The following is a 26,305-nucleotide window of genomic DNA, read 5'->3' on the forward strand; positions in this document are numbered from 1 at the left end:
ACTACCTATTCTGCGTGTTTGCTAGAAAGATAGCTATGTTTGAATTAAATTTTTACTTAGAGTAACAGATCTTTGCGAACTTAACCACATAGCAAGAACAACGATCAAGATAATTTTAGTTTTACCTACGAAATTTTCGTTTGGTATACAGAATCTTAGACATTTTGTGTTAAAAAAATCTCAATCAAGAATACCTGTGATACCTTTGCGGAGCGGATAATCTGGAGGATGGTATAAATTTATTATGAGCTTAGATCTAGATTTGTATCTAAACCGCAGAACGCTTTCTGTCTCAGACCTATAATTACTGTATTCTCAAGATATGGACTAATGAGTCTACGAGATCTTGATGTTCCTAATCTTCCGTGCGTCTGGTTCTTCAGGAACCAGACGCACGGAAGATTCGTGACTCGAAGTCATGACTTTTACAGAGCACTTTTGTTGAGACTATAGTCCTCCGTTCATTCCCGTCCTCTGCGCTGTGGATAGCGACACTGATGTTGGAGCCCAATGTCCTCTTAATTTGATCAAGTGACAATTCCGTTCAAAATCCCTTCGTTTCTGTGTGTGTTTAGCAATGCAATGCATGTTTTATCGCGTCTATCGTGTTGGCGATCGCTTAGTTCGTGCGGCACCCACATTACATTTTTTTACCTTGTCATATCGACACAAGGTGCACCGAAGGCCTGCTGAAAGTCGCGGGAATCCGCTGGATGCAGGCTTTTCAAGGTCGGCTATTGTGGGAACCTTGGCCGTGCGTGGGCCGAAAAATAAAGTTAATACATTTAAATAGACCAATATTGTTTTGATGCTAACCTCGAATAGGTTTAGCCTCGAATAGGTTAACTTTCAGCTTCCACTATCGCCTTCAATTCGTCGTTATTTAGTTTTTTTCAACAACTCTTTCTAGATCAAAATTTAAATGTCGGAAGCATTCAAATCAATAACGAATCGAGCGTTTGTTTGTAATATGTCGTTTGTAAGATTCATTTCAATTTGGAATTTGTTGCCAGCCAATACATACATAAATTACATTTCAATTGACCAGTACTGTAAAACGGGAATTAATTATTAACCAATCCAATTGATATCATTGCGCGTATAAGGGTTTTAAGAGCAGCCCTTAAAAGCATTTAAAATATTTTATAAAGGTAAATTTCAAAACGGTATTCTCAAAATTACGCTAAACAAATGGAAACAATGACCTTGCGATCATATGATTGCGCGCTCACGTAGCGAAATTAGCACAACTCAAACAATACGCAATAAGATATACTAATTGCGTTAATTTGTAGAAGCAGAATACAGATATGGGAGTACGAGTAGTGAAAATCAAACAACAACACCAAAATAATAGTTCATTAATTAATATGAAATTAATCTTAAATAATACTTTTATTAATTTTATACTCTACAACTGTGCTTTTACGGTTTAATATCGCGTATTTTATTGCCATTCTTTTCAACGTTTCGTTTATTTTCCTTTACACTTTTCGTGGTCACGAATGACTATCGCGTTATTAGTCGGCATTTCAGTATTGTGACAGCTAAATGATTTTTTTCTCCAAACGAGGTTTGCGGAGAAAATTCAACGTTAGAGAGCGGTTTGGCTGTGCTCCTGGCGTTGCTGATATCCAAGAAGGACGGTAAGCAACCACAATTAAGGGGGCTCGTTTGTATACATGGGCAATAACAAAATCTAATTATAAAATGAACCGGCTTACGTTTATCATCAGTGGAAAGTATCCATCCTGAAAGAGCTCGAAATTAAACAAATGCTTTCGTCGATTTTGCAATTGCGAATCCTTAATATGTTTGGACATATCATCCGTAATGAAAGCTCATTGGAAGTTTTAATGGTTCAAGGAAGAGTAGACGGTCAACGCTCTCGCTGCCGATCACAGACAAGGTGGACAGACTTGATTAAGTCAGCTACTAAGTGTTCCCTTACTGAGTGTACACTTACCGCCACAAATAGGAAGAGATGGAGAAGTCTCGCAAAAGCCGCAACCAAGCAATAAGACATACATAACCATGACCACTCCGCCAGGAGTTTACGACTGAGGAGAAATCTCGGATATATATAATATATGTCGGATACATATAAATATCCGCGCATGTATACATCCTTACTTATAGGAACGAGATGCATCGCAAGGAGTCTGATCGTCAGCGTGCGCTTGCGGTCAATTATTGAGAGCAATCAAGTGGTCGTGATCTGTTCTGTCTGACACTACAGATACAAATCATATATCGCAATGAATTTAGGGTTCCTTAATTTCAATTTGTCTTTGAGTCTGATATTAAGAGAAAGTTGGTGGTGTCAACAATGACCATTCAAGTTGTTCGATGTCGTTGAGTAAGCTAATGAGATCTGTCCACCTTACCCACTAAGCGACTCCCCTGCCCTTTCACCCCAGGGTCCGATCCCCCCAAGTTAGAACCCGGGTCGGGTAAGGGGATTACGGCAATCAACACAGCAACTAGACGCACGACTCATCCCAAGGACGCCTGGTTGACGGAGTCTTTTAGGCGAGATCTATTCAGCAGGGACAGTGTTTTTCCTAATCCTAATCCTGGTAGCCTAATGGGCTATTCGAGCTATATACTGGCTGGTAGGTGAGCTCACAGACTCAACCTGGGAGAGTTTGCTAACACTAGTCCTAGTAAGAGCAGTCCTTTGCACAATCTACCACTAGATCGGAATCAAGATCCACTGAAAAGATCCGGCGATAAAGTTAGCGCGTTGAAAGAATGTAGCGCGATGCTGTAAAACCTTGAGATACGAGCTAGCAAAACATGAGAACATACGAATATCTACCAAAGTTCTAGACGCGAGCAGTTTTCGTGTGATCGCGTCGAATACGGGAACCTTTAGAATAAATGCTCAACAAACATAATGTTTGTTTCCGACGTGGTCAAATAGCCACTATTCCAATGAAATTAAGACTAGTTTCTTTTATCTCGGCCTAGAGGTTTGTTTGGGTCATCAACACAATACTTTTGAGTTTACGAGCTTTAAATCAGAGACGTAATTTCAGGGTCACAATCATATCTCTGTTACCCTTCAAGGCAACTTCGAAAGAATATTTTGTATCTGTAGAACATTGAGTAGATAATTCATTCGTTTTTTTTTTTCCCTACCTATGCTGATAGCCTTGAGAGGCTATTTCAGCTTCGCCCTAACGTTTGTAGGTGAGCTCGCGGGGCTCAACCGGATAGTTGCTAACACTGACCCTAGCAAGAGCAGAGCTTCGCAGAATCTACCACCGGATCGGAAACGCGACCCACTGAGAAGATCCGGCGAGAAACTCAGTGGGCTGTGTCTATGGGTTAGTTCGCTCGTCGAGCCCTTCGTCGCAAGCGACGGGTTCGACGAGGACGGTGACCGGATCATTCGTATAGCTTTAAGGCTTGAAGAAGAAATGAAGCCAGCAAGTGGTTTCGGGAAGGCGTGAGTATTGTTATGCGGAGATGATGCTTGTAGCTTTTTCAAGAACGTACGATACTGTGTTAATACAGCATATATCTTAGGTACACTGTGCAACCTATAGTTATACATTGTTATTGGATCTAATGCCTAAAATAAGTCAGGTCAAAAACATCATAGTTTGGAAGAAGAAAAAAAGCCAAATTCGCAACCACCAAACGGTAACGGTAACGGTTATTAATCATTGCCTTGTTATACTGTCTACCCTCTAAAATTAAAGCACGATGATTAATCTCCACGTTCTCGTCTTGTCTATACATGTAAACAGAATGTGTCTGTTTTTAAGAAACAGGCTATTCGCTCGTTATATGACCATTATTATATTTATGGATTTAGGGTTCGAGAGATTTGTTCGTGAAACCGTGCCTGACAATTGTGGTGTTAGAAATTGTTTTTTTTTTCTTACCAATGCTGATTGATAGCCTTGAGAGGCTATTTCAGCTTCTCCTTGACGTGTCGGTAAGCTCATGGGGCTCAAACCGGGAGTGTTTCTAACACTGGCTCTAGCAAGAGCAGTGATTCGCAGAATCTACCAGCGGATCGGAAACGCGCCCCACTGAGAAGATCCTGCGAGAAACTCAGTGGGCTGTGTCTATGGGCTAATTTATTCGTCGAGCCCTTCGTCGCAAGCGACGGGTTCGGCGAGGATGGTGACCGGTGCTTGAGGTACCTAAAAGCATCGTTAATGGATCGGGAGAATCAGTAATGACGTTTTTAGGGCGACGTCAACTGTTTACCATTCGGTCCACAGGAACGGATATGAAATTCGTACAAAAACACTAGAGATGCATGTGGACTCTCCTCTAGCATTAACACCATCTTGGGAGTACTTTAAAAAATTGAGATGAGAATGAAATTGACATCATTTCCTTTTTACCGTCGCACCTCTCGCGTTCTGGACAGACTTCATAATTATTGCCCAGTAAGTTTCCAGAGATAATTTTTGCATCGTACCATTCCCGCGCTATGACATGTCTTTCTGCAAACAATATTCTAATAGAGGCCTAAAGGGTATATCGAATTGTCTCTGTCCCTGGAATTGCCAATATCCTTGAGAAAACATGACTTTTAAATCAGTCGGACCGTAAACTGGTATGTGTGCTTAGTAAGAGTTTTTTAACTTCTCGATCGCGTAAAAGTTAACTCAAATTCATTAGAGTAGCGCCCCTAGAGGCAAACAAACGTAAGGGCGCTGTTCCAGCTTAGAAGTTGTCGTGGCCTAAAGGATAAGATAAGGTCCGGTGCATTCGTATCAAGCGATGCAACGATGTTAGAATTCCGCAGGCGGATACCAATTTTTCTAATGAAATACGTACTTAACAAATCTTTGCGAGTGACTTCCACGGGAAGGAATAATATCGTGTAATAAAAATCAAACCCGCAAAATTATAATTTGCGTTATTACTGATGAAAGGACCTCTTGTGAGTCCGCATAGGTAGGCACGACCATCCTGCCTACTTCAGCCGTTGTAACTATACTGAGTCCTTAGAACTTACATCTCAAGGTGGGGCGGCATTTATGTTATAGATGTCTATGGGCTCCGGTAACCACTTCACACCAGGTGGACCATCAATGCAATAAAAAAAAAACTGTCACACTGTCATCAAAAGCATAAATGAGTCTTGCTCCGAGTTATCTTATAAAAACAAGCATCTAAAGATAAATCTAAATACAACCGGAGAAATGAAGATGCTATAGGCGGTGTGTTTAAATATTTGTTAGGGTTCACAATAAAGAGATCTGAGGAACACTTAAAGTTACAAAGACCCAAGGCAAAGCCCCAGAGAAATGGTCGTAGAGCCATTAGGGCCATATGCGACGTTGTGAGAATTGACCAGAATGTTGACAAAAATTGAGGAATTTCAACGCGTTGCGAATCTCAAGAGTACTAACTACTTCAAACGAAATATTCAAAACGCGTTTTAGTATAAATAACTCTTGGCTGAGCCTTTGCTCGCCCACCTGTCCTGGTGAAACTGGAAAGGCCTTCGGGCCACCAGTAAACTTTCAATCATAAAAAAGTATAAATAATTCAATTCACGTTGCGGTAAATCTGGCTAACAAAAATAAAACATCTGGTTTGACATTAGCATATAAATACGGAACCATCCGTAGGAATGGTATTCGCGTTCTAATTATAAAACGGCATGCGGATCTCTGAAAACAGAACGTGAACAGAGAGCAGTATTAGTTTAAAGTGCACCTTGCATTTGATATTCTTTTTATAAAGTCACCTCGATGAAAATCTGGATTTTTATTAAGAGAGATCACTTGTTTTAGTTCGTTTAGTTTTTACATTTTACGCCGGTCACCGTCCTCGTGGAACCCGTCGCTTGCGACTAAGGGCTCGACGAGTGTATTAACCCATAGACCAGCCCACTGAGTTTCTCGCCGGATCTTCTCAGTGGGTCGAGTTTCCGATCCTGTGGTAGATTCTGCGAAACGCTGCTCTTGCTAGAGCCAGTGTTAGCAGTACTCCCGGTTAGAGCCCCGTGAGCTCACCTACACGTCAAGGAGATGCTGAAATAGCCTCTCAAGGCTATCAGCATCGGTAGGGAAAAAGAAACATTTCGCGTTTCTCTTCTGTTTTTTTTAATGATTGAGTGATTACTGGTGGCCCGGAGGCCTTGCCAGTTTCACCAGGACAGGTGGGCGAGCAGTTTTCTTCTGTGTTACTACTTTACTTGTACTTGTGTGTGATTGAATTTTTAATTAGAATTGTAAAATAATAGATCTCTTACCTATGAAGTTGATGTTTTGCACTACTGGCCAACTGAAACGTAATTTATGTATGGCTGGCAATAAATTCTAAATTGAAATCAATTTTATTTTAATAACAGGAAAACCGTTTTCAAATCTAGTCAGTTGTTTATTGATTGGCGTGTTCATTGCGTTTGTATATTTTTCATCGATATTTATTTATTTATTACAAGGAGAACCAACAGCCAACTAACATAGTATAATAATATAGCAAACAATATAAACAAAAAGACAAATAAATGTCCTCCAATACCAATATAAACAAATTAAAACACTAGAGACACAAAGAAATAAAAAACAATCAGCAGAGAGGGCTGGTGGTCGTTGCGCCGACGACCGCCGGTCCGGCGTCCCGAGGGGGAGAGTGATGGGAGAGATGTGCTTCGCACTAAACGCTTAACTTTCCCCCCTTTGCCTCTTCATGAGTTCTGTCTCATGCGAGGTTTGGACGTTGGTTGTTGAGCGACAGGAGGTTTAGTCAGTTCGGATCTGACATGTTCCGCCCGCTATCCCCAGTGGAGGGCGGAAGTCCGGCGATTTCCTCCTGATCAAAAAAAAAAGCAAGAAACAACATGATAAAGAAATTATAGATAAAATATAATACGGAGTTCCGTCGCGGTAACAATGTCGCACAGGCACCGCTCACAGCATTAATGACATTTTGATCTAAAAATGGACCCCTTGGTCACTTAACATATACAACTAGTCAACAACGACAAATTAAAGGCAATAGTTGACAATAGTCAGTCTCGGTATAATTTATTACAGATATTTTTTACCAAATGGAACCAGCATTACTGCAGATGCCTACTGTGAGGAACTGAACACAAAGATGGAGAAGCTCGCTTATTCGGCCAGTTTTAGTTAATCGCTCATGTCTCTAAAAGAAGAGTTAGGACTGGAATTTTTGCGTGAGCCATCGTACTCACAAAACCGACTTCTATGTTTTAGACAGCTTGGACTACTTCCTACCGCCAGGGAAAAAAGCTAATACCCAAAAGGTAGGTACAAAGTACTTCTGAAGAATTGTTGGCTCCCGTACTCCTGTCTTCTTCATGAAGGGCATTGAGAGATTACCGTTGCGCTGACGAAGATGCATCGAAAGAAAGAAAGAAAGAAAATCTTTATTCGCCAGAAATATAGTTTATAAGATATAGGACATAGCTTCATATATTTCGCCTGTTTAGGCATGCGAAAATTTAATTTATTTTTATATTAATTATAACACAAAATTTACTAAATCTATCTATTTTTACATTCTATCACTTCTTATTCTAATATTTTATTATGTACAACACTTATCATTTAAAAATTCTTGCACACTATAATAAGCCTTATCTATCAGCCATAAATATAATTTTCTTTTAAATTGAGTTAGTGGAAGATCTCTTATGCTGTTTGGTATCTTATTAAATATTCTGATAGTCATAGGATAACAGTTTGTATGGTAGTAACGAGTATTTATACTTGGTAACATTAGTTTAGTAGGGTATCTTGTATTAAATTGACAGTACTCGCCACACGATTTATATAATTGTGGGTGCTTTTTAACAAACAAACAACATTCTTGTATATATATGGATGGTACAGTTAAAATATTATGTTTTTGGAAGAATGGTTTACAAGAAGTCAGAGGATGAATATTGCACATGGCACGAACACATTGCTTTTGTGCAATGAACACTCTATTTATGTGACTAGAATTTCCCCAGAGGGGTATACAGTATCTGATATTTGAGGCGACATATCCATGATAGGCCTGTAATGCAGTTTTTAAAGTACATATTTTTGTAAGTCGCCAAAGTGCATATGAGAATCGATTAATTTTACTACAAGTAATATCTATGTGAAGATTCCAGCTACATTGATTATCCACATTTAATCCTAAAAATGTTATGCTATTACATTCATTTAGTGTGTTATTATTATAAGTTATATTTAAGTTATTAATAAATTTGTGTCTATTATAGAATTGTATATATCTCGTTTTGTCTAAATTAGCTTTTAAGTTATTCTTATTCATCCAATCTATGACCTTACTAACAGTAGCATTTATCTCATCATTTAAATCTAGTGTGGCATCTTTGGTGATTACAACGGCTATATCATCAGCAAATAAGCTGCATGGGTAATGTATGTGTTCTGGGAGATCATTTATATAAATGATAAAGAGTAGCGGTCCTAAAATGCTCCCTTGTGGGACACCTACTTTATTATACGCTAATGAAGATTTAAAAGCCACTTCTTCATTGTTATTATCAATATCCCTAATTTCAACATATTGTTGTCTGTTGCTTAGATAACTACTAAGCCATTTATGCCATCGATATTATGGGTACATATTTTGATTAATAGAAATATGTAAAAAAAAAAAAAAACATTACTAACTCTTTATACGCCAGATACTAAACGGCAATTTTGTACGTAAAGACCATATATTAATGTATATAGCTTAGATGGGTGGACGAACTCAGGTCCCATTAATTTTTAAGTGATTCGAACAGCGGCACAGACGCATCGCTCGATACGAACGCATTGGACTTTTTGATCCATAGGCGACGACTCCAAAATCATCTATATAATCATCTAATTAAAAAAAGAAATAGAAAAAAGTACTTAAATTTAGAAACAAAAATAATTCACAAACGTTCTGCATTTAATGTCCCTCGATGTGCATGCCTGCATGCATGTCATCGATACCTTGTTTACTAAATATCTCGAACAACGAAGAATCTGATTGAAACCATTAATCAAATCAAGACTGTACAGTCTCATTCTCGAACCACTAAATCAAAGAGACGGCTGAAACTTAGTCGTCTGTGGTTGAAGAACAAACGGAAAAATACCCACGGAGATGGTTTGAACTGAACACAATACATGGACGCACTTAAGAAATAAAATATTTATTATTTTTTCCACTTTTTATTTATTGCTTAGATGAGTGGACGAGCTCACAGCCCACCTGGTGTTAAGTGGTGGTGAGCCCATAGACATCTATAACGTAAATGGGCCACCCACCTTGGCTGCTTTGAAAGGTGGCTTCAAACCGTAACGCATTACTGCTTCACGGCTGAAATAGGCGGGGTGGTGGTACCTACCCGTGCGGACTTACAAGAGGTCCTACCACCAGTAAACTTACTAGTGCAGTAAACTTACTAGTACTAGTAACTTGTGAAAATATTTACAAAACTGGAAAGAGAGTGTAGGAAATAAGGTTGTGTTAATTAAATTATTTAATTAATAAATACTTCAGATAAATATTGGGACAAGCTCTTCAATGCTTTAACTATGTATGCATCTTTAAAGGTTATGAATTTTTAAGCTTGTTTGTGATTTATTTTGTGGTGAATGTGTTTGTTTAAACTAAATTAAATCTCAAAATATTACGATAATTCATAAGAACTTTCTGTAAAATAAACTCTATAGAGGTCCATTCCAAAAATATATACCGAAGTGCTATATGTGGAAGTTAAATTCGTTTGTAAATATTTTGAACGTTTGTTTTAGTGAAAAAACGATACATTTTTCTTTAATATTCAAATGATTACTAATTTAATAATTTGCTTTGAACGCCATTGTATGCTTTGCAAACTCATTTCATTTCCTTTGCACAGGCCCCGACGTGTCTGACATTTCCTAGCCGAGCGCTCCATATTATCGATTGTATTAAAGCACGCTTATAAACCAGCGGAACGCGACCTCAGTTACCGGGAAAACCAACCCCCATTTGTATAAACACGTGTCAAACCAGAAGGGGAGGTAAAGATCAAGGTATATTGGACGTGTCCACGCAATTCGCACACAGAGAAAGTCGCCCCCGCGCAAGCGTATTGTGTTCCACCCCACCCAAGCTGTATTATTCCGAAGCCGGCAAATTCTTCTACACCCCGGTGGTGAGCTAAACGCAACAACTAGTCTAAAAATTGTGTCTTATCGAAAATTAAATAAATATAAAAATAATTCGTGTACTGCTCGAATTGAGGGCTTCATGTGCGAATAAAATAAGAACAATATAAAAAGAAAGAAAGAAAAAGAACAGAACAGTTATAGTCGATCGTTTGAATACGGAAAATGGCGGATCGTGAATAGAGACCGTCGTTTTTGGATATATCAAATCCAATTCTTCATGCAAATTCATGATTATTTCGTTTCCCGTGGAAAATGTTGGTGAGAACTTATTGCCGTGCTTAGGGCTCCCGTGTGTGCGTGCCGACCGGAAAATCGATACCGTGTTATGCCGACTGTCTAGGTCTAATTTAAACTGTCCCGGCTAACAGACTGTTGTTCATGTCAAAGAAAAAAGAGGAAGAGTAGCTTAGCTCCCTTCGAAGAGATGACGACGGAGAACGCGACGCCTGGCCAGGTAAGAGAGAAGATCACCCATATATTCCGGTTGTAAATTTCGCCGCAACGCGTCTCCAGTCGCTCGTGTCAAGGACATTGCCCCTCCAGAATTAGAAATTTTGTTACATAAGAAACACGGATTTTTTTTTTGGGAATGAAAATTTAAATAGATGTTTTGTTAATGTAATTGCGGTTCGGTGAGTCATTGGAGAAGAGTAATGGTGTTTTGAAGGAATTTTATGTTGAGCTCTCGGCTTTGATGAAATACGAGAGTGTATTTATTTCGTTGCTTGTAGATAGATTTAGCATTATTTTTTTTAGTAGTTTTGTGTTAAGGTTCAATTTCTGGCTTTTTTATTTTTTATTTTCCTACTTAAGCTGAAAACATTGAGAGGCTATTTCAGCGTAACCTTAACTAGTAGGTGAGCTCACGGGACTCAAACCTGACGACGTTGCTAACACGAACCCTAGCAAGAGCCGTGCTTCGCAGAATCTACCACCGGATCGGAAACGCGACCCACTGAGAAGATCCGGCGAGGAACTCAGTGGGCTGTGTCTGAGGGATATCTGGCGCAGAGCAGCAGTCAAATAATATACTGGAGACTTCGGCTTCATGTCTGGAACGGCGTTCATGTGATCCTTACGAGATTCGGCTACCGCTTAATTCCGTGTAGGCTGTGAGCTAGTGCATCTAATTGATCAATTTAAAAAAAAAAATTATCCAAAAAAAGAAGTCAATGGACAGCAGTGTGAGAGAAAAAAACTTCTACGAATGTTACAAGGCAGTTTTGAATTTCCGTCTTCCCTGCATCAACAGATTTTAAGATAAGATGTCTCGTCGTGTTGATGATAAGATAATTTAGCTCAAAAATAGATTTGAAAAACAAAATCAGAGATTAATGAATTTAAAGGCAATTATTGCAAAAAAATAGAACAATGTTACGACCTTATAATTCTGACGTCGAAATAGTTCATGTTAAAGTCCATTTATTTTTCCATTGCGATAGGGCTAAAGCAATTCCTTCGTTAATGAGATTATGCTCGAGGTCTCGAACATTAAGCCATCTGGCCTTGACTCGACAGCTAAAAGGTTTCTTTGCCGCGCTGAGATTGAAAGCCCAAGTTATTAGCAAAGTTTAAACACGCTTAACAAGTTTAAAATGAATGGATTCGAAGTTTAAATAATACGATGAACTTAACCCTACCCAAAATGATTTTCAAATAAATCCTTCGAAATTTGAATTATGGCTTATTATGGATATGGCTTATTATTTAGGTTGAGAATTAAAACAAAAAATTACATAATTCGTTATATACTGAACCAAAATTTAAATGCAATAAAAATGATTTTTTCCGATGCAGTCCCGATTCTCTTCCTTCAAAGCCGAAACGATTCCTTCTAGAAGTCGATTTTGTGAGAACATTAAAAATGAATTGAATGATATCAGTTCCTACGACCTATTATTTTATACATATTATAATCTATATATATATATAAATGAATTGCTGTTCGTTAGTCTCGCTAAAACTCGAGAACGACTTGACCGATTTGGCTAATTTTGATCTTGAATTATTTGTGGAAGTCCAGAAAAGGTTTAAAAGGTAGATAAATATGAAATAGCTCGGAATTAAATAAAAATAACAATTTTGTTTTCCCTTTGATGTGTCCCCCGTTGGATGGATTCCTTTGGTTTGTTTCAAGTTTATTTTATACAAAAGTTTAGATCTTTTATTTATCGATTGAGGCACTACGAAGTCTGCCGGGTCAGCTAGTACCATATAATTTTCATGATTTGACAAAGAATTTAACTAGAACTTAGTAGTAATTAGGATCATTAACCAATCGACCATTACGCAATATAACATAAATACCGCAGATATTAATACTTAAAGTGGGTCAGGCATCCGGGATGCTGGCAACAAAGCTATTTCCGTACGTATCGATTGAATAAATAAGCTATAACATATGCAGCTCGGCAGTGCCATTGTTAGGGGACTTGCTAAATAAGTTTTTGCTAAATTTAGAGAGCGCTTCGGAAGTTTTCGGTTCTAATACTTCAGAAGTTTAGCTTCGTAGGTTAATAAATAATGTGATTATTTAAGTAATGAGCAATAATGTGAGATTAAGCGAGATTTAAGTAATGTTGTAAATACGATAATAATAAAAAAATTAAAACTAAAGCATAGTTTAAAAAACTAACAAAATACGTTTTTATAGAAAATCCAACTAAAAATAGAAAATAAATTTTAATGAATTTGAATTAAAAATAGTGTAAGATAAAATGATTTTATTGTAAAAAAGCGTGGGGTGCTTTTCAGGATATTATTAAAATAACCCTTCTACTCATATCTGTTCATAAAATATTTATAGCTACTGATACCATGCACACCACGCTTTTTTTTTTACAATAAAATTATTTTTTCTTACACTATTTTTAATTAAAATTTATTAAAATTAAAATAAAAGCGTATTTATTTTTGTTTTTTTAAACTACATATTATTAATTTATATTTTTTAGTTGAATTTCATATTTCTCAATATTTTTTTTCTTTTTTTATTTAAATATTGAATTGTCATCGGTCCTTAATAAGCATACAAAATTCCGAGTTAATCCGACGTTTTGAAGGGTGTCAAAATCATGTTCAAAGATTCCGTTATATACATACATAAGTCTGAAGCTAATAAAAGCGTATTAATAATAGGTTTCTATTGCAGTCTTATAACTATGCCTGAAATATAATTCAACTGACTCATGAAGGATGGCAAGTGGTACAAGTTCACGCAGGGTCATTGCACCCTGTCATCGGTTTGATCGTTTCTGGCCTTACCGATAAGAATGCCAGGTGAACTCCTATCGATCGGAAATACGTACTCTACACGTCTTCCTCAACCATGATGAAGGCATAACATCGCGTAATTATTTTTTTGTTTTTTGTTTTTATTGAGTAGTTGGGTGGACGAGCTCACAGCCCACCTGGTGTTAAGTGGTTACTGGAGCCCATAGACATCTATAACGAAAATGCGCCACCCACTTTGAGATATAAGTTCTAAGGTCTCAGTATAGTTACAATGGCTACAGAAATAGGCAGCGCGATGGTGCCTACCCGTGTGCACTCACAAGAGGTCCTACCACCAGTATCAAACCGCATAATTCAATCAATTCGCCTAATTACTGCTGGAATATACCATATATTGAGTGTGCAGGTGTAGATATTACGGTTCTGTCGATTTCTGCAGTGAGGATTCAAGGCAATGGTGATGTCAATGGGCTCCGCCAATCATTGTACACTAAGTAGATTGTAAACTCTTTTTACTAAGCTGGTACAATAGAATTTTGGTATGAACGGCTGCTTTCCGGTGGAAAATGTAAAGAGTGGCTCTTGTGACCTTTTAACCATTATTTTTAAAGAAATATCAAATAGAGACCACCAATTAGCAGTAAAAAAGCAATCGTCACACAAATTAAATTTGGCAATTTTTATTGGCACTATAGACAGGATAGCTTACGGCGCAGTCGATGGTGAGTTGACAGCGTAGCCCATAGACTTCAGAGGATGAGAGCGCAGTATTGAATGACCACTCTTATTGTGTTTGTATAAGCGATAAGATAAAAAAGAAATCACGTCCCCAAGTTTTCTGATTCAGCGAAATACAATAAATTGAAATGACGAAATTATGATTTTGATGGGGTCGTCGCGACCCCTAACTGGGGTGCATAATAAACATGTTACTCCGTGACGTGCATTTCCATTGCATTTATTTATGAACTAGCGGCCCGCTCCGGCTCCGCTCGGGTCTTTAACAAAAATTTCAACGATATTTGACGTTGTTTTATTAAAAAAAATAAAAGAACACTTATTGCGAAATAACTAAATATAATAGTTAAACATAATGTGTTCTACAAAGTCGTAGTACATTATTTTATTCTATCATCAATAGTCTTCGCAGGGCACGCGATGTAAAACGTATTTTTGGGATTTTTTTTACACCTTGGGTTATATTATTGGAGTTTTAGTAAGGATCCCTAGTTTTTTCAAAAATGATTATAGCCTATGTCACTCGGGAAAAATGTAGCTTCCAAACAGTGCAATAATTTTTCAAATCGGTTCAGTAGTTTCGGAGCCTATTCAATACAAACAAACAAATCTTTCCTCTTTATAATATTATTATAGATAGATAGTATAGATTGAATTTTTTTATGTTTTGTTTTTTAAACTATCACAACAGGTCAGAGAGGCTCAACTTAAAACTAACTTACCTATCCTTGACGTTGTCAAAAATTAAACTAAATTTATTACTAGCTTTCCGCCCTCCGCTTCGCCTAGCGTTCAGCATTCCCGCGTTCAGCATTGGGATAAATGATAGCTAAAATGATTTCCCAGGGTACATAGAATTATATTCTATCAGTGAAGACAGTGTCAGAACGCTTCCGATAAAACGATACCTTCATATCCATTCTGCATTGAGAGAGAGAGAGAGAGAGAGATTTCCCCATCTTCGTCAGTTGAACCGCTTTGTGCCGCAATTAAAAGCTACTTTACGATTTAATATCACGTTTATTATTTTTATTTTATTACACGCGAGATTAAACCAAAAGCAGTTATAATTGAACGTACTATATGTATGTAACTAAATGTAAGTACATATATTCCAAATTTCGAATTAGGTAATCTAAATCCCTACTAATATATAAACTGTGAATGTAAGTTTGTTTGTTACGCTTTCACGCAAAAACTACTCAACCGATCATCATGAAACTTTGTACACATATTCTTGGAGATATTAGAAGTAACAAAAGATACTTATTATTAAGAAAAAAATTTTTTTTTTTACGAAAAATTAAATAATTGTTTGTCAAAAAGTCTCAAAATCTAGCTTCTTCAACGCCATCTACCGGTTCTGTAATGATGTTCCAATCCTGAGTGCTGTAAGTGAAGTCGCGGGTAAAATTTAGCGTTATGCCAAAGTAACTATTCCACGCGGACGAAGTCGCGGGCAAAAGCTAGTTATTAAATAATTTATATAAGTATGTATATACTTTTAACCCGATTTTAATTGCCCGACCTATTAACTTGACCCGCACTAATTAGCTCGCGAAATGAACTCATAACGGGTGACATCGTGGGTGTGGTGCCGACGCCTAGTTGACTGGCATAATTTAATTATTATTTTAGTAGTCCAGTAGACAAGGGTTCGGGCGTGGATCTGACGTTAGTGACGTAGTTAAATGAGAATCGAAACCTTCAGAACTGTTGCGGAAACTTTTAATGATCTGCAGTAATAAGGCATTCTCAACAGAACTATTTCTACAGATTTCTTTTAACTGGATATCTTAAGACATTTGTTGAAAAAATAATTTTGGGGGCTATTCCAGCTACTCCCAGACGGATAGGTGATCTCAAGGGTCCAACCTGAGGGAAATTGCTAACACTAGTTCTAGCAAGAGCAGTGTTTTGCAGAATCTTTTTTTTTATTGCTTAGATGGTTGGATGAGCTCACAGCCCACCTGGTGTTAAGTGGTCACTGGAGCCCATAGACATCTACAACGTAAATGCGCCACCCACCTTGAGATATAAGTTCTAAGATCTCAGTATAGTTTCAACGGCTGCCCTACCCTTCAAACCGAAACGCATTACTGCTTCACGGCAGAAATAGGCAGGGTGATGGTACCTACCCGCGCGGACTCACAAGAGGTCCTACCACCAGTAAATCTACCACCGAATTGGAATCGTGACCCACTAAGAAAGTTCGGTGAGAAACTCAGTGGGCTGCGTGTATGACAAGTTCGGTCGTCAAACTCTCCCATTCCCTATCCCTCGGCGAGATTAGAACGAGATATGAACGTTCAAAATTATTGGTGGGCATTGAAAGGCGATGCTCTATCCCTTTCTCGCAAAGCGAGTATTGGTTTGGCATTAGTGTCTAACATGACGTCAGTGTTGACGTCATCAACTCTAAGTGCTTATACCTTCTTTGTTTCCGTTTTCGTTATAGAATATATGATAGCGTCAGGTTTTGAAGCAAACTACAACAAATAATAAGCCCATATACGGATTTATATCCTAAAGGCCAAGCGTACAATCTACTGTGTGAGTATTTGTATTTTTGTTTTGGATGGGTGAACGGGCTGACCTTGAGACGTGAGGCTTAGGTCTCAATTAAATAAATTAACGACTGTCCCAACCCCACAAAATGGAATACACGAATGCTTTTATGTAGAAATAGGCAGGTTGATGCTACGAGTGGGTATCGGGCGTCGGGCAATGGTGAAGGGAGTTGTTTAGTGGGTAGATGTATTTATCATCTTCGGTCATTGAATCTCACTTATGCCACGCAGTCTCTTAGACTTCGGAAACTCGTAGGTGGTAGGGGACCCCGGAAAAAAGGATGATACTACCTACTCTTGCTTAAAATATGCACTACCATCTAGACCAACGGTCGGGGAACTTTTTTAATTATTACCCCAAAATATTTTTGTGTAAGCATCTTTCATATTATACCCCCCATGATAATTTTTAAAAGAAAACAATAACTAAAAATTTAATTTTTAACATCATTTATTCAATTTATTAATGTAATACCTAGTAATACATAACGGTAATAATAGTAATATATGTAATATACAGTTGAGGAAAAAAATTCACCCCCACAGAAAATATATGTAAATGATAATTTCTTGTTCTTTTATAATTCATATGATATTTTTCTTGAATTATTAGATGAAAAAACTAGTTTAAGTTTTATATAAAGCTCCCATAAAAAGTATTTTTAATTTAAATTATTTTTTTCGGGTTTGAAATCACAACGATTCTAAAGAAGTTTCACTTCAATATATACTTTTTACTCATAAAAGTTTCATTTTTACCCCCCAAAATTTCATTTTACCGCTGATCTAGACAGAGACAGGAACAAAAATCAGACAAGGAAGGGGCACGTGGTATTAGGCAGCATCATATTATATCGATTCATGAATGCTCACAAGACGCCCTCCCAATAATACCCGAGAAATTAGTAGGACCGTGGGTAGCTACGGTTAATTTGGCATTGATGCTTTGAGTAGATTTTGATTCAGAAAAGGTATTGTCTAAAAGCTTAAAGCTCATTGGGTAGTACACAAAAGTACAATGAGCGCAATTAACGAGCTGGCGCACAAACAAAGCACCCGTCTGAAAGCTTCTAAGCTTTGTGCAATACCGAGCTTGACAAATGAGACTCTTGTCTGGGGAAGTTTCTTGTTAAAGTTTACGTAGTGGAAACTTTTGTTTTTCAAAGCTTTTTAACAGTTGAATGATTTGTGTTTCTAAGGCGGTCCGGGTTCATTTTGTTTTCAACAAACTCATTAGTAAAGCAATTGTATCTACTAATTTGTAATTAGTAAAGCAATTGTATCTACTAATTTGTAATTAGTAAAACAAAGTTGTGTAACTTATTTTTGCTTATTATTTGTGTTTATTATTATGTATATTAAGTTCTATTTTCTACTAGAATTAATCATGGATCTTATGACCAATTATTTAATATTTGATGGTGCTGATAGGATGCTAATTATGAAAGAAAAACCTGTATACGTCTGAAGTAACAAACTAAGCTATTCCAATGTTTGCTTTATCATTACCCTGTATCAGCAGAACTCACCTTTGAAGCAAATATAGAAACAGGAGTATAAAGCGACCAAAATATAAAGAGGCTTATTTTAAGTCCAATTACTGGGCATTGCGAACGTGTTTCCTTCGTTTTAAGCCATAACAATTATTTGTACTTACTTTGTAATTTTTGTATAATAATTTGAAAATATATACCGCAGTACCGGAGTCCGCACGGGTAGGTATCACCGCCCCGCCTATTTCCGCCGTGAAGCAGTAATGCGTTTCGGTTCGAAGGGTGGGGTAGCCATTGTAACTATACTGAGACCTTAGAACTTATATCTCGAGGTGGGTGGCGCATTTACGTTGTAGATGTCTATGGGCTCCAGTGACCACTTAACACCAGGTGGGCTGTGAGCTCGTCCACCCGTCTAAACAATAAAAAAAAAAGTGCAAAAAGCAAGCTCTTTCTTGGTGAAACTATTCTGAATCTATGGTAAGGCGATGATGTTTTAAAATCGTCTTTGAAGGTATTACTTGAATATATATTTTTAAAATTTGAGTTTCTTACTTTGGTTGTCATGCGATCAATATATTGTCGTCATATTAAAATATGGACTACAGAATTTACATCGCGATTTAATCACCGCTACTACGTAAGTAAAAGTAAGTTTGGAAAAACATAAAAAAAAAATAATGCATCACATAAAAATACATAAGATTAACAATTCATATCAAACTATTAAACCGAGTTCTTAAGGCGTTGCCGTTTGTGTAAACATTAACAGAGATACGGCAGCAATAAATCGGTCAATAAGATTACGAGCAATTTCTTGGTAATGAAATGAGCCACAGCCACCCGCGGCTCGATGCCTTGTCACCGGAAATTGCATCTATAATGATAGGGAGCTAAGTATCAAATTTGATTAAATGTTGTCAGTCATTCGGCGCTTAGTTGCAGACTTCGTTCTTCAGTTTTAGTTCTATTGCGGGCTCTATGTAAGTTTGAATTGGATTACTCGTGTCTACACTTTCGGGGTAAGAACTAGCCTTGCTAGATTCAATAATTGAATTATCCAGTAATCGAATTCTCTTCACAAAGCATTTATATGCAGCATGGTAACAGTAGACTTTAAAAAAAAATTTGCTTAGATGGGTTTACGAACTCACAGCCCTCTCGGTCTTAAGTGGTTACTGGAGCCCATATACATCTACAATGTAACTTCTCCACCCACCTTGAGATATAAGTTCTAAGGTTATATATAAGTTCCAAGGGTCTAAGGTTCAGTATAGTTACTCAGTTTAGTTGGTAGAAAGGCGAAAATAATTTAGAAATTACAAATAAATAATATTCAGCTAACATTGTTTACAGATTTTCAAGTCAGCAATATATTGTGCGTTGATGATATTAAATCGTAACAAAAGGCTAACTAACTCACTTTTGAGGGTATAAATTTTCGTCTTAGCTTCTGTACATTAATATCCCAAGGAATAAACAGTACTTACGAATGTAGGATCTTTCTTACTTAAACAATGTCCAACGAAATGTTTATTAAAGAAAAAAATAGACATAAACTCTGATATTCCTTAGCATTTTGTTTTTGATATTCTGTTTGGTCAGTAAAATTACTTACCAAGTATAGTCATCATTATCCTGCCCTTCTCCCAGTCACCTGGGGTCGGCGCAACATGTTTTCTCCTTCCACACTCTTCTATCATATACCATTTCTTCGCTCACTCCCCACTTACCCATTTCGTCTTTCACGCAATCCATCCATTTCTTCTTAGGTCTACCTCTTCCTCTATATCCTTCCACATTCATAGTTAGCATTCTCTTACCAATCTCATTTTCATTTCATCTCAACACATGTCCATACCATCCCAAACGCGCACGTTTCAGCTTCTCTGTCACAGGTGCCACTTTCAGACTTCCTCTAACATATTCATCCCGTATTCTATCCATTCTCGTTACTCCACACATCCATCGCAACATTCGCATCTCTGCTGCATGCAATCGCCTTTTCAAGTACAGTATTTTGTTTATTAAAATTCATGGTTTATGGGAGTATTGTGTTTGCACGGATGTCTGCCATGAAGCTTTTGTTTGAAGAAGGGTGGAACTATGAAGAGATAGCTATGAATTAGGGTGTGTCGGTATTGCCGTTTTATCAGACTATAGTAGCCACTTGACATCACACACGTGTGATGATCTACTTTATTTTGATATTACTACAGCACCAGTAACTTTAACCTCATGGGAATGGACTCCTCCTCCTTGCTTGCGTCGATAATCCACAATCGTGGTCGTGGCCAAAAACACCCACATTGCCTACATTGTGGGGTCCCGCGTCGTTCCACGGCAGTGTTTTGGAAAGGATTTAGTTGTTCGAGGCCGCTGAAGCCTTATTTGGGTCCGGCTAATTAAACTCCAGACATTCGGCGCTGACTGTTTTACGGTAGACAGGTCGAACTCCAACTTAACCCTCCTCTTTTCTCATCCGGGCTTGGAACCGGCATTGGCTTGGAACCGGCATTGGGAGTTCAGGGAATGGACTACTTACTGTTTATTTACTGTTTGCCATAATACCATCATCAGCACCATTTTATAGATGTTCTCTCTCGAACATAGGCATTCCCCAAGGTTGAAAATAACAGGTACAGTGCTGCCCACATCTGGATTTTTTTTATAGTAATAGAGATAGCATATCCATGAAAGGTTTTTATACTTTTTGAAAACTGATGGCTAATTGCTGTACCTAACGCTGAGTACTCACTGTCGCCCACGGGCATAAGTAATACCAAGGGCAGTACAAAGCCATAAGATGCCACTGCCAGAGTATCTTTTCATACTTATGGAACTGTGTTGAATTCTCTATTACTTTACGACTGTTCTTTAAATTTCAATTGCAGACATTAGAACTTAAATCTTCGTCAACATTTCCTAAAGCCCTATGTTCGCTGATAGAAAATGCGGAACATAATCTGCGTAGACTAGCCTCCCCTCCAAACCGGATCTTGATCCTCTCAGATGCGTCTAGACGTCTAGACGTTATTGCTCATCTAATACCTTGGGGCATTTCATTTATTTCAGTCTGAATATTATGATGATTGAAGTTCCGATTAAACGGAGTCATGATCCAGGGCTGTCACGCGTATCTTATTAATCTTTGTAGACCTTTCTATTATTTTCAGATTATTTTCGGGACAAAGTGGGTACGATAGTAAAATGGTCAAGTGGTCCATAAGTTACCGGTATTTAAGATTGAAATCTTTTTTTTTTTCGCCATTATTTAATTAAGTCAAAAATTATACAGTTGGAACGTCCGTGAAAATACCCCTTAAATATAAGACCAGATCACATACATAAGGGCTTACGCATATAATACCCTGAGGCTTTGAAGAGGTTTTTTATTGTCACCCCGTTACCTACCCCTCATCTCCAAACATGGCTCCCTTTGGCATACCACTTCTACTAATAGAGAAGTACTACTAGAAACTGAATTGGGCTATTGTCGCAAATGCGTAATAGCCGAACAAACGAGTATCGTTAAGACTAGCTTCAATCTTATTTAATCTCTAATGTCCCAAATAATACCAAAATGCAAAGTTGTGCTTCTAATCCTGCAGCTTGTATACTCATCTTTTTTTTACATACATAATTACAACGGCTGCCCCATCCTTCAATCCGCAACGCATTGCTGCTTCACGGCAGAAATAGGCGGGGTGAGGGTACCTAACCGTGCGGACTCAAAAGAGGTCCTGCCACCAGTAATTACGGAAATTATAATTTTGCGGGTTTGATTTTTATTACACGATGCTATTCCTTCACCGTGGAAGTCAATTCTGAACATTTGTTAAGTACGTTTTCATTAGAAAAATTGGTACCCGCCTGCAGGATTTGAACACCGGTGCATCGCTCGATACAAATGCACCGGACGTCTTATCCTTTAGGCCACGACGACTTCAAAACGTTCATCGACGGTAATGATAAAACAAAACAGTTAACATAAATGATAACCTTAATTTGTATGCATGTACTGACTATATTTGCTTAGCAAAATCTGAATAAGCCGCGCATGCAACTGTTCATAATGAAGGGTTCAGAATGCTGCCACTAATGTTATCGAAGCCAGTTACCTCGTTCCGAAATCGGTATAGTCACAAAGCAGGGCACGCGAGCAATTATTTTACACCCTACCGCGAGGGTTGGGGTGGCGACCCCTATCTGGATTGCGGCTCTGTTGTGAAGATTTGTGTGCACATTTATTTCGGACATACCGTTTGCATAGAGTGAATTACATATATGGTAGCCACGGCGCTTATAGACGTACCTATGTAAATGACGTCATATTTTTTGAGATATTATGATATCTCAGTTGCAAAACGGCCATACTGTATCTTCAGACTAGCAGCGAAATAGCTTTGGGGCTGAAAGAGGCGTAACGTTGCACCTTGGGTTCACACAACGCATTACCACTAGATTTTATTTTTATTTTTATTGCTTAGATTGGTGGACGAGCTCACAGCCCACCTGGTGTTAAGTGATTACTAGAGCCCATAGACATCTATAACGTAAATGCCGCCACCCAGCTTGAGATGTCAGTTTTAAGGTCTCAGTATAGTTACAACGGCTGCCCCACCCTTCAAACCGAAACGCATTACTGTTTCACGGCAGAAATAGGCAGGGCGGTGGTACCTACCCGTGTGAACTCTAAGGGACTAAATTTAGGAAGTAGGAAGACGAATTAGGAACTAAGATTTGGTGAAGATATTTTGATGATGAAATAGCTGAAATGGGTCTTAGCAATACCATTACCATCAGTTATGTTTGTAAGTATTTATGCACCTACATGAATAGGTATAGTACTCTATTGCAGCTACTTATGCTACGAACAAACAAACAAACCTTAATTTTTATAGCTGATGATTCCAATTTATAGTATACTCGAAACCACAACAAGGAGTGGCTTAATTGTGTATTTCGCATACAATTCTGCTCAATGCTTCATTATGGTCGAATAAAACTAATTATTTATCGGGTTAAATGACTTATAATATAATGCAATACGCTTAACTTGACTAACTTTTTATTTTTTACTAAAGAATAATACATATTATTCAGTCAGCTCTTTTTAACCGACTTCAAAAAAGGAGGGGGTTCTCAATTCGACTATATGTTTTTTTTTTTATGTTACCTCATAGCTTTTGACTGGGTGAATCGATTTTGATGATTCTTTTTTTATTAGACAGCCGACGCTTCCCGTGTAGTCCCATTTCAATTTAGTCCAGTTCTGATAATGGTATCCATGAGAAAACCATATAAGTCTTAAATTTGCATTAAGTACGTGCGCGACAAATAGATAAATAACTCAATACCACGCCAACTGATTTCGATGATTATTGTTTTTAGTGTATATTAATATGTTTTGGATTTTTTTTCTATTTGAAGTCGGTTTTTGTTAAAGCATGTCTATTTACAATTATTACGTATATTGATGACAATTCTTTATTATTTATTATCACATACGTACTTCATTGGTTTGACCATCACAAACACAAAATTCTGTTTGTCTATATAATCCCCTATTACTAACTCGCAAATTTGTTATATTTTTCTGTAATATCAATATATATTGATCCAAAAAGCTTTCGGGGGTGCAACTTTCGTCCCACGATAAGTGCATTTTCACCCTCTTTCGAATTTCGCGCGAACAACTGCTGACAAACAGTTGTAAAATATTTATACGACGTATTATTCAAATGGATTAAAAGTATTTGGGGTGGTTTTAGTTTTATTTTAATGACTTACTAAGAATTATAGATAGTCTGCATGCTCGAACGAAAGACAAGAATTCCTTAGGAGTTCTGTGTAAGCATTTATCTTCTATTAGCGACCCGCCCTCGCTTCGCTTCGGAAACTGTAATTTATTATTGATTTCTCCACAATTTAATGGATGTTATTATACATATAAACCTTCCTCTTCAATCACTCTATCTACTTAAAAAAACCGCATCAAAATCCGTTGCGTAGGTTTAAAGATTTAAGCATACATAGGGACAGACAGATATAGGGACAGAAAAAGCGACTTTGTTTTATACTATGCAGTGAAGACTGATTAACTAAGAGGTAATGATGATTTTTACCTTAAATAGACGACTGTTTCGCTTAAGGGTTTGCCACAAATAAAACTTCAACAAGAGTTTATTAACAAGAGCTTAGTCCTAGGTAAGTTTAAAAGAAAAGAGTAGAGACCTAGTTCAGTGGATAGTGGACAGGCTGAGATGATGAGATCAAAAGACATTTACATGGTCCGTTTGTTTTTGATTTTACATTTGTCGATATTTTAAATGCTGCGGTTTTACTGCATTAAATTTTTCTACCACTGAGTTTTATACATTGAACGACTCATAAACACGTATTCTACCAGTTTATAAAATCCACAACATGCTTCGTCAGATTACAGAAATAAAGTTATCAGCAACATGCTTCGTCAAAAAGTACAATACTTACTTTCGGCTGCAAGCGTCGTCATAAGTAACATAAAGGTCCACGCTAACAGCAATGCGCGCGTAGGCATCGGCTAGTCAAACAAGCCACTCTGGATCGCACCCGGCCTGAAAGTACCCATTACGCTAGCAGCATTGCCACGCTGTATGGCAACGGATAATCTCTGAACCAGGTACGACCCAGACCGAGGATCGTGGCCTTGCGCTCTGAGGCGGTGGCCAATTGCGGCAATAAATTATAAATTATAAAATTGAACAGTCTCTCAGAAAAACGAAAATCTAAAAAAATTTTTGGCGTTTACCAAAAAACAAGAATTTCGAATTAAGCATTTCTAAAGGTGTGATACAGTGAAAATAATTCAATGACATTTTAAACAGTTGAAAAATTGTTAATAGCAGTGTTATTTACGTAGGAATAAGTAGTATCCGAGATCATTTCACAGCTCTGCGAGGGTTCATTATTATGAAGGGCTTTTAGCCCTGCGTAGAACTCGATAGCTGCTCCTGTTATAAGAAGGGGTGTTTGAGTAGCGTTTGATAACCAAGTCTTCCTGTTAGGGATACGGTATTTTCAAAATCTCTATGTTTCAACTACATATCGACGCTTGAAAGGCAAACGTGACTAAGCGACAATGCGTGAACTTTACAGTAGACTAATTTAAAGTTGAAATACCTGAAAACAAAATTTATTTTAACGAATCCAGCTGTTGCAGAATCTAGCTAGTAGCTGTAGGATTGAAATGATTTTAATAGACCTAGAATTTTTTTTTTTTTGCGCATCGAATATGGTTATTGCCTATCATTTATGTACAAAGCAGTTATTGTCGCTTAGTCACGTTTGCCTTTCAAGCGTCGATATATAGACAAATAAATTTAGTTGCCAGTGACTTTATTTACCATTAGATTTTCTTTAGGGATTGAGAAAGTGATGTTTGAATTTAACTATACCTACTATATACGAGTATATATGAATGTAACTTTTTTGAGACCTTAGAACTCATATCTCAAGGTGGGTGGCGGCGTTTACGCTGTAGATGTCTATGGACTCCACTAACCACTCAACACCAAGTGGGCCGTGAGCTCGTCCACTCATCTATGCAATAAAAATAAAATAAAACATTTAGTGATTTTTATTGTTATTTAAAAAATAATTTCTGTTTAGCAATACACATGTCTTCTTATTATTCATTAGCAGTTAAAAGTGGAGTAATAAAAATGTGAATCCACTTCTAAGAAAAAAAATAGGGCGGCATTTTCTCCCGTGAACTCAATATAGCTCTTGAAATATGTATGAGGATTTGGGGGCCACAAAAGAGTACTATTGAATCGAAGAGCGTGAGGAGGAAACTTAAGCATCCTATATATTTATAATTCAGTAATAAATTTTTATTTATTTTATTGCTTAGATGATTGTACGAGCTCACAGCCCACCTGGTGTTAAGTGGTTACTGGAGCCCATAGACATCTACAACGTAAATGCGCCACCCACCTTGAGATATAAGTTGTAAGGTCTCAGTATAGTTACAACGGCTGCCCCACCCTTCAAACTGAAACGCATTACTGCTTCACGGCAGAAATAGGCAGGGTGGTGGTACCTTCCCGCGCGGACTCACAACAGG

At 37.6% G+C, this 26,305-nt stretch overlaps 1 protein-coding gene across 1 annotated transcript in view; it reads left to right on the forward strand.

Annotated features, from left to right (window-relative positions):
• The first annotated feature begins 10,127 nt into the window (after positions 1–10,127).
• The window catches only part of LOC101743161 (ankyrin-2), a 78,649-nt gene continuing 62,471 nt past the window's right edge, over positions 10,128–26,305 (forward strand). The window contains exon 1 of the mRNA XM_062676454.1: positions 10,128–10,614. Within this exon, the coding sequence (XP_062532438.1) occupies positions 10,585–10,614 (30 nt within the window). The 5' untranslated portion in view covers positions 10,128–10,584. The remainder of the gene's footprint in view (positions 10,615–26,305) is intronic.

This window comes from Bombyx mori, chromosome 27, assembly GCF_030269925.1.
Source record: "Bombyx mori chromosome 27, ASM3026992v2".
NCBI lineage: Eukaryota > Metazoa > Arthropoda > Insecta > Lepidoptera > Bombycidae > Bombyx > Bombyx mori.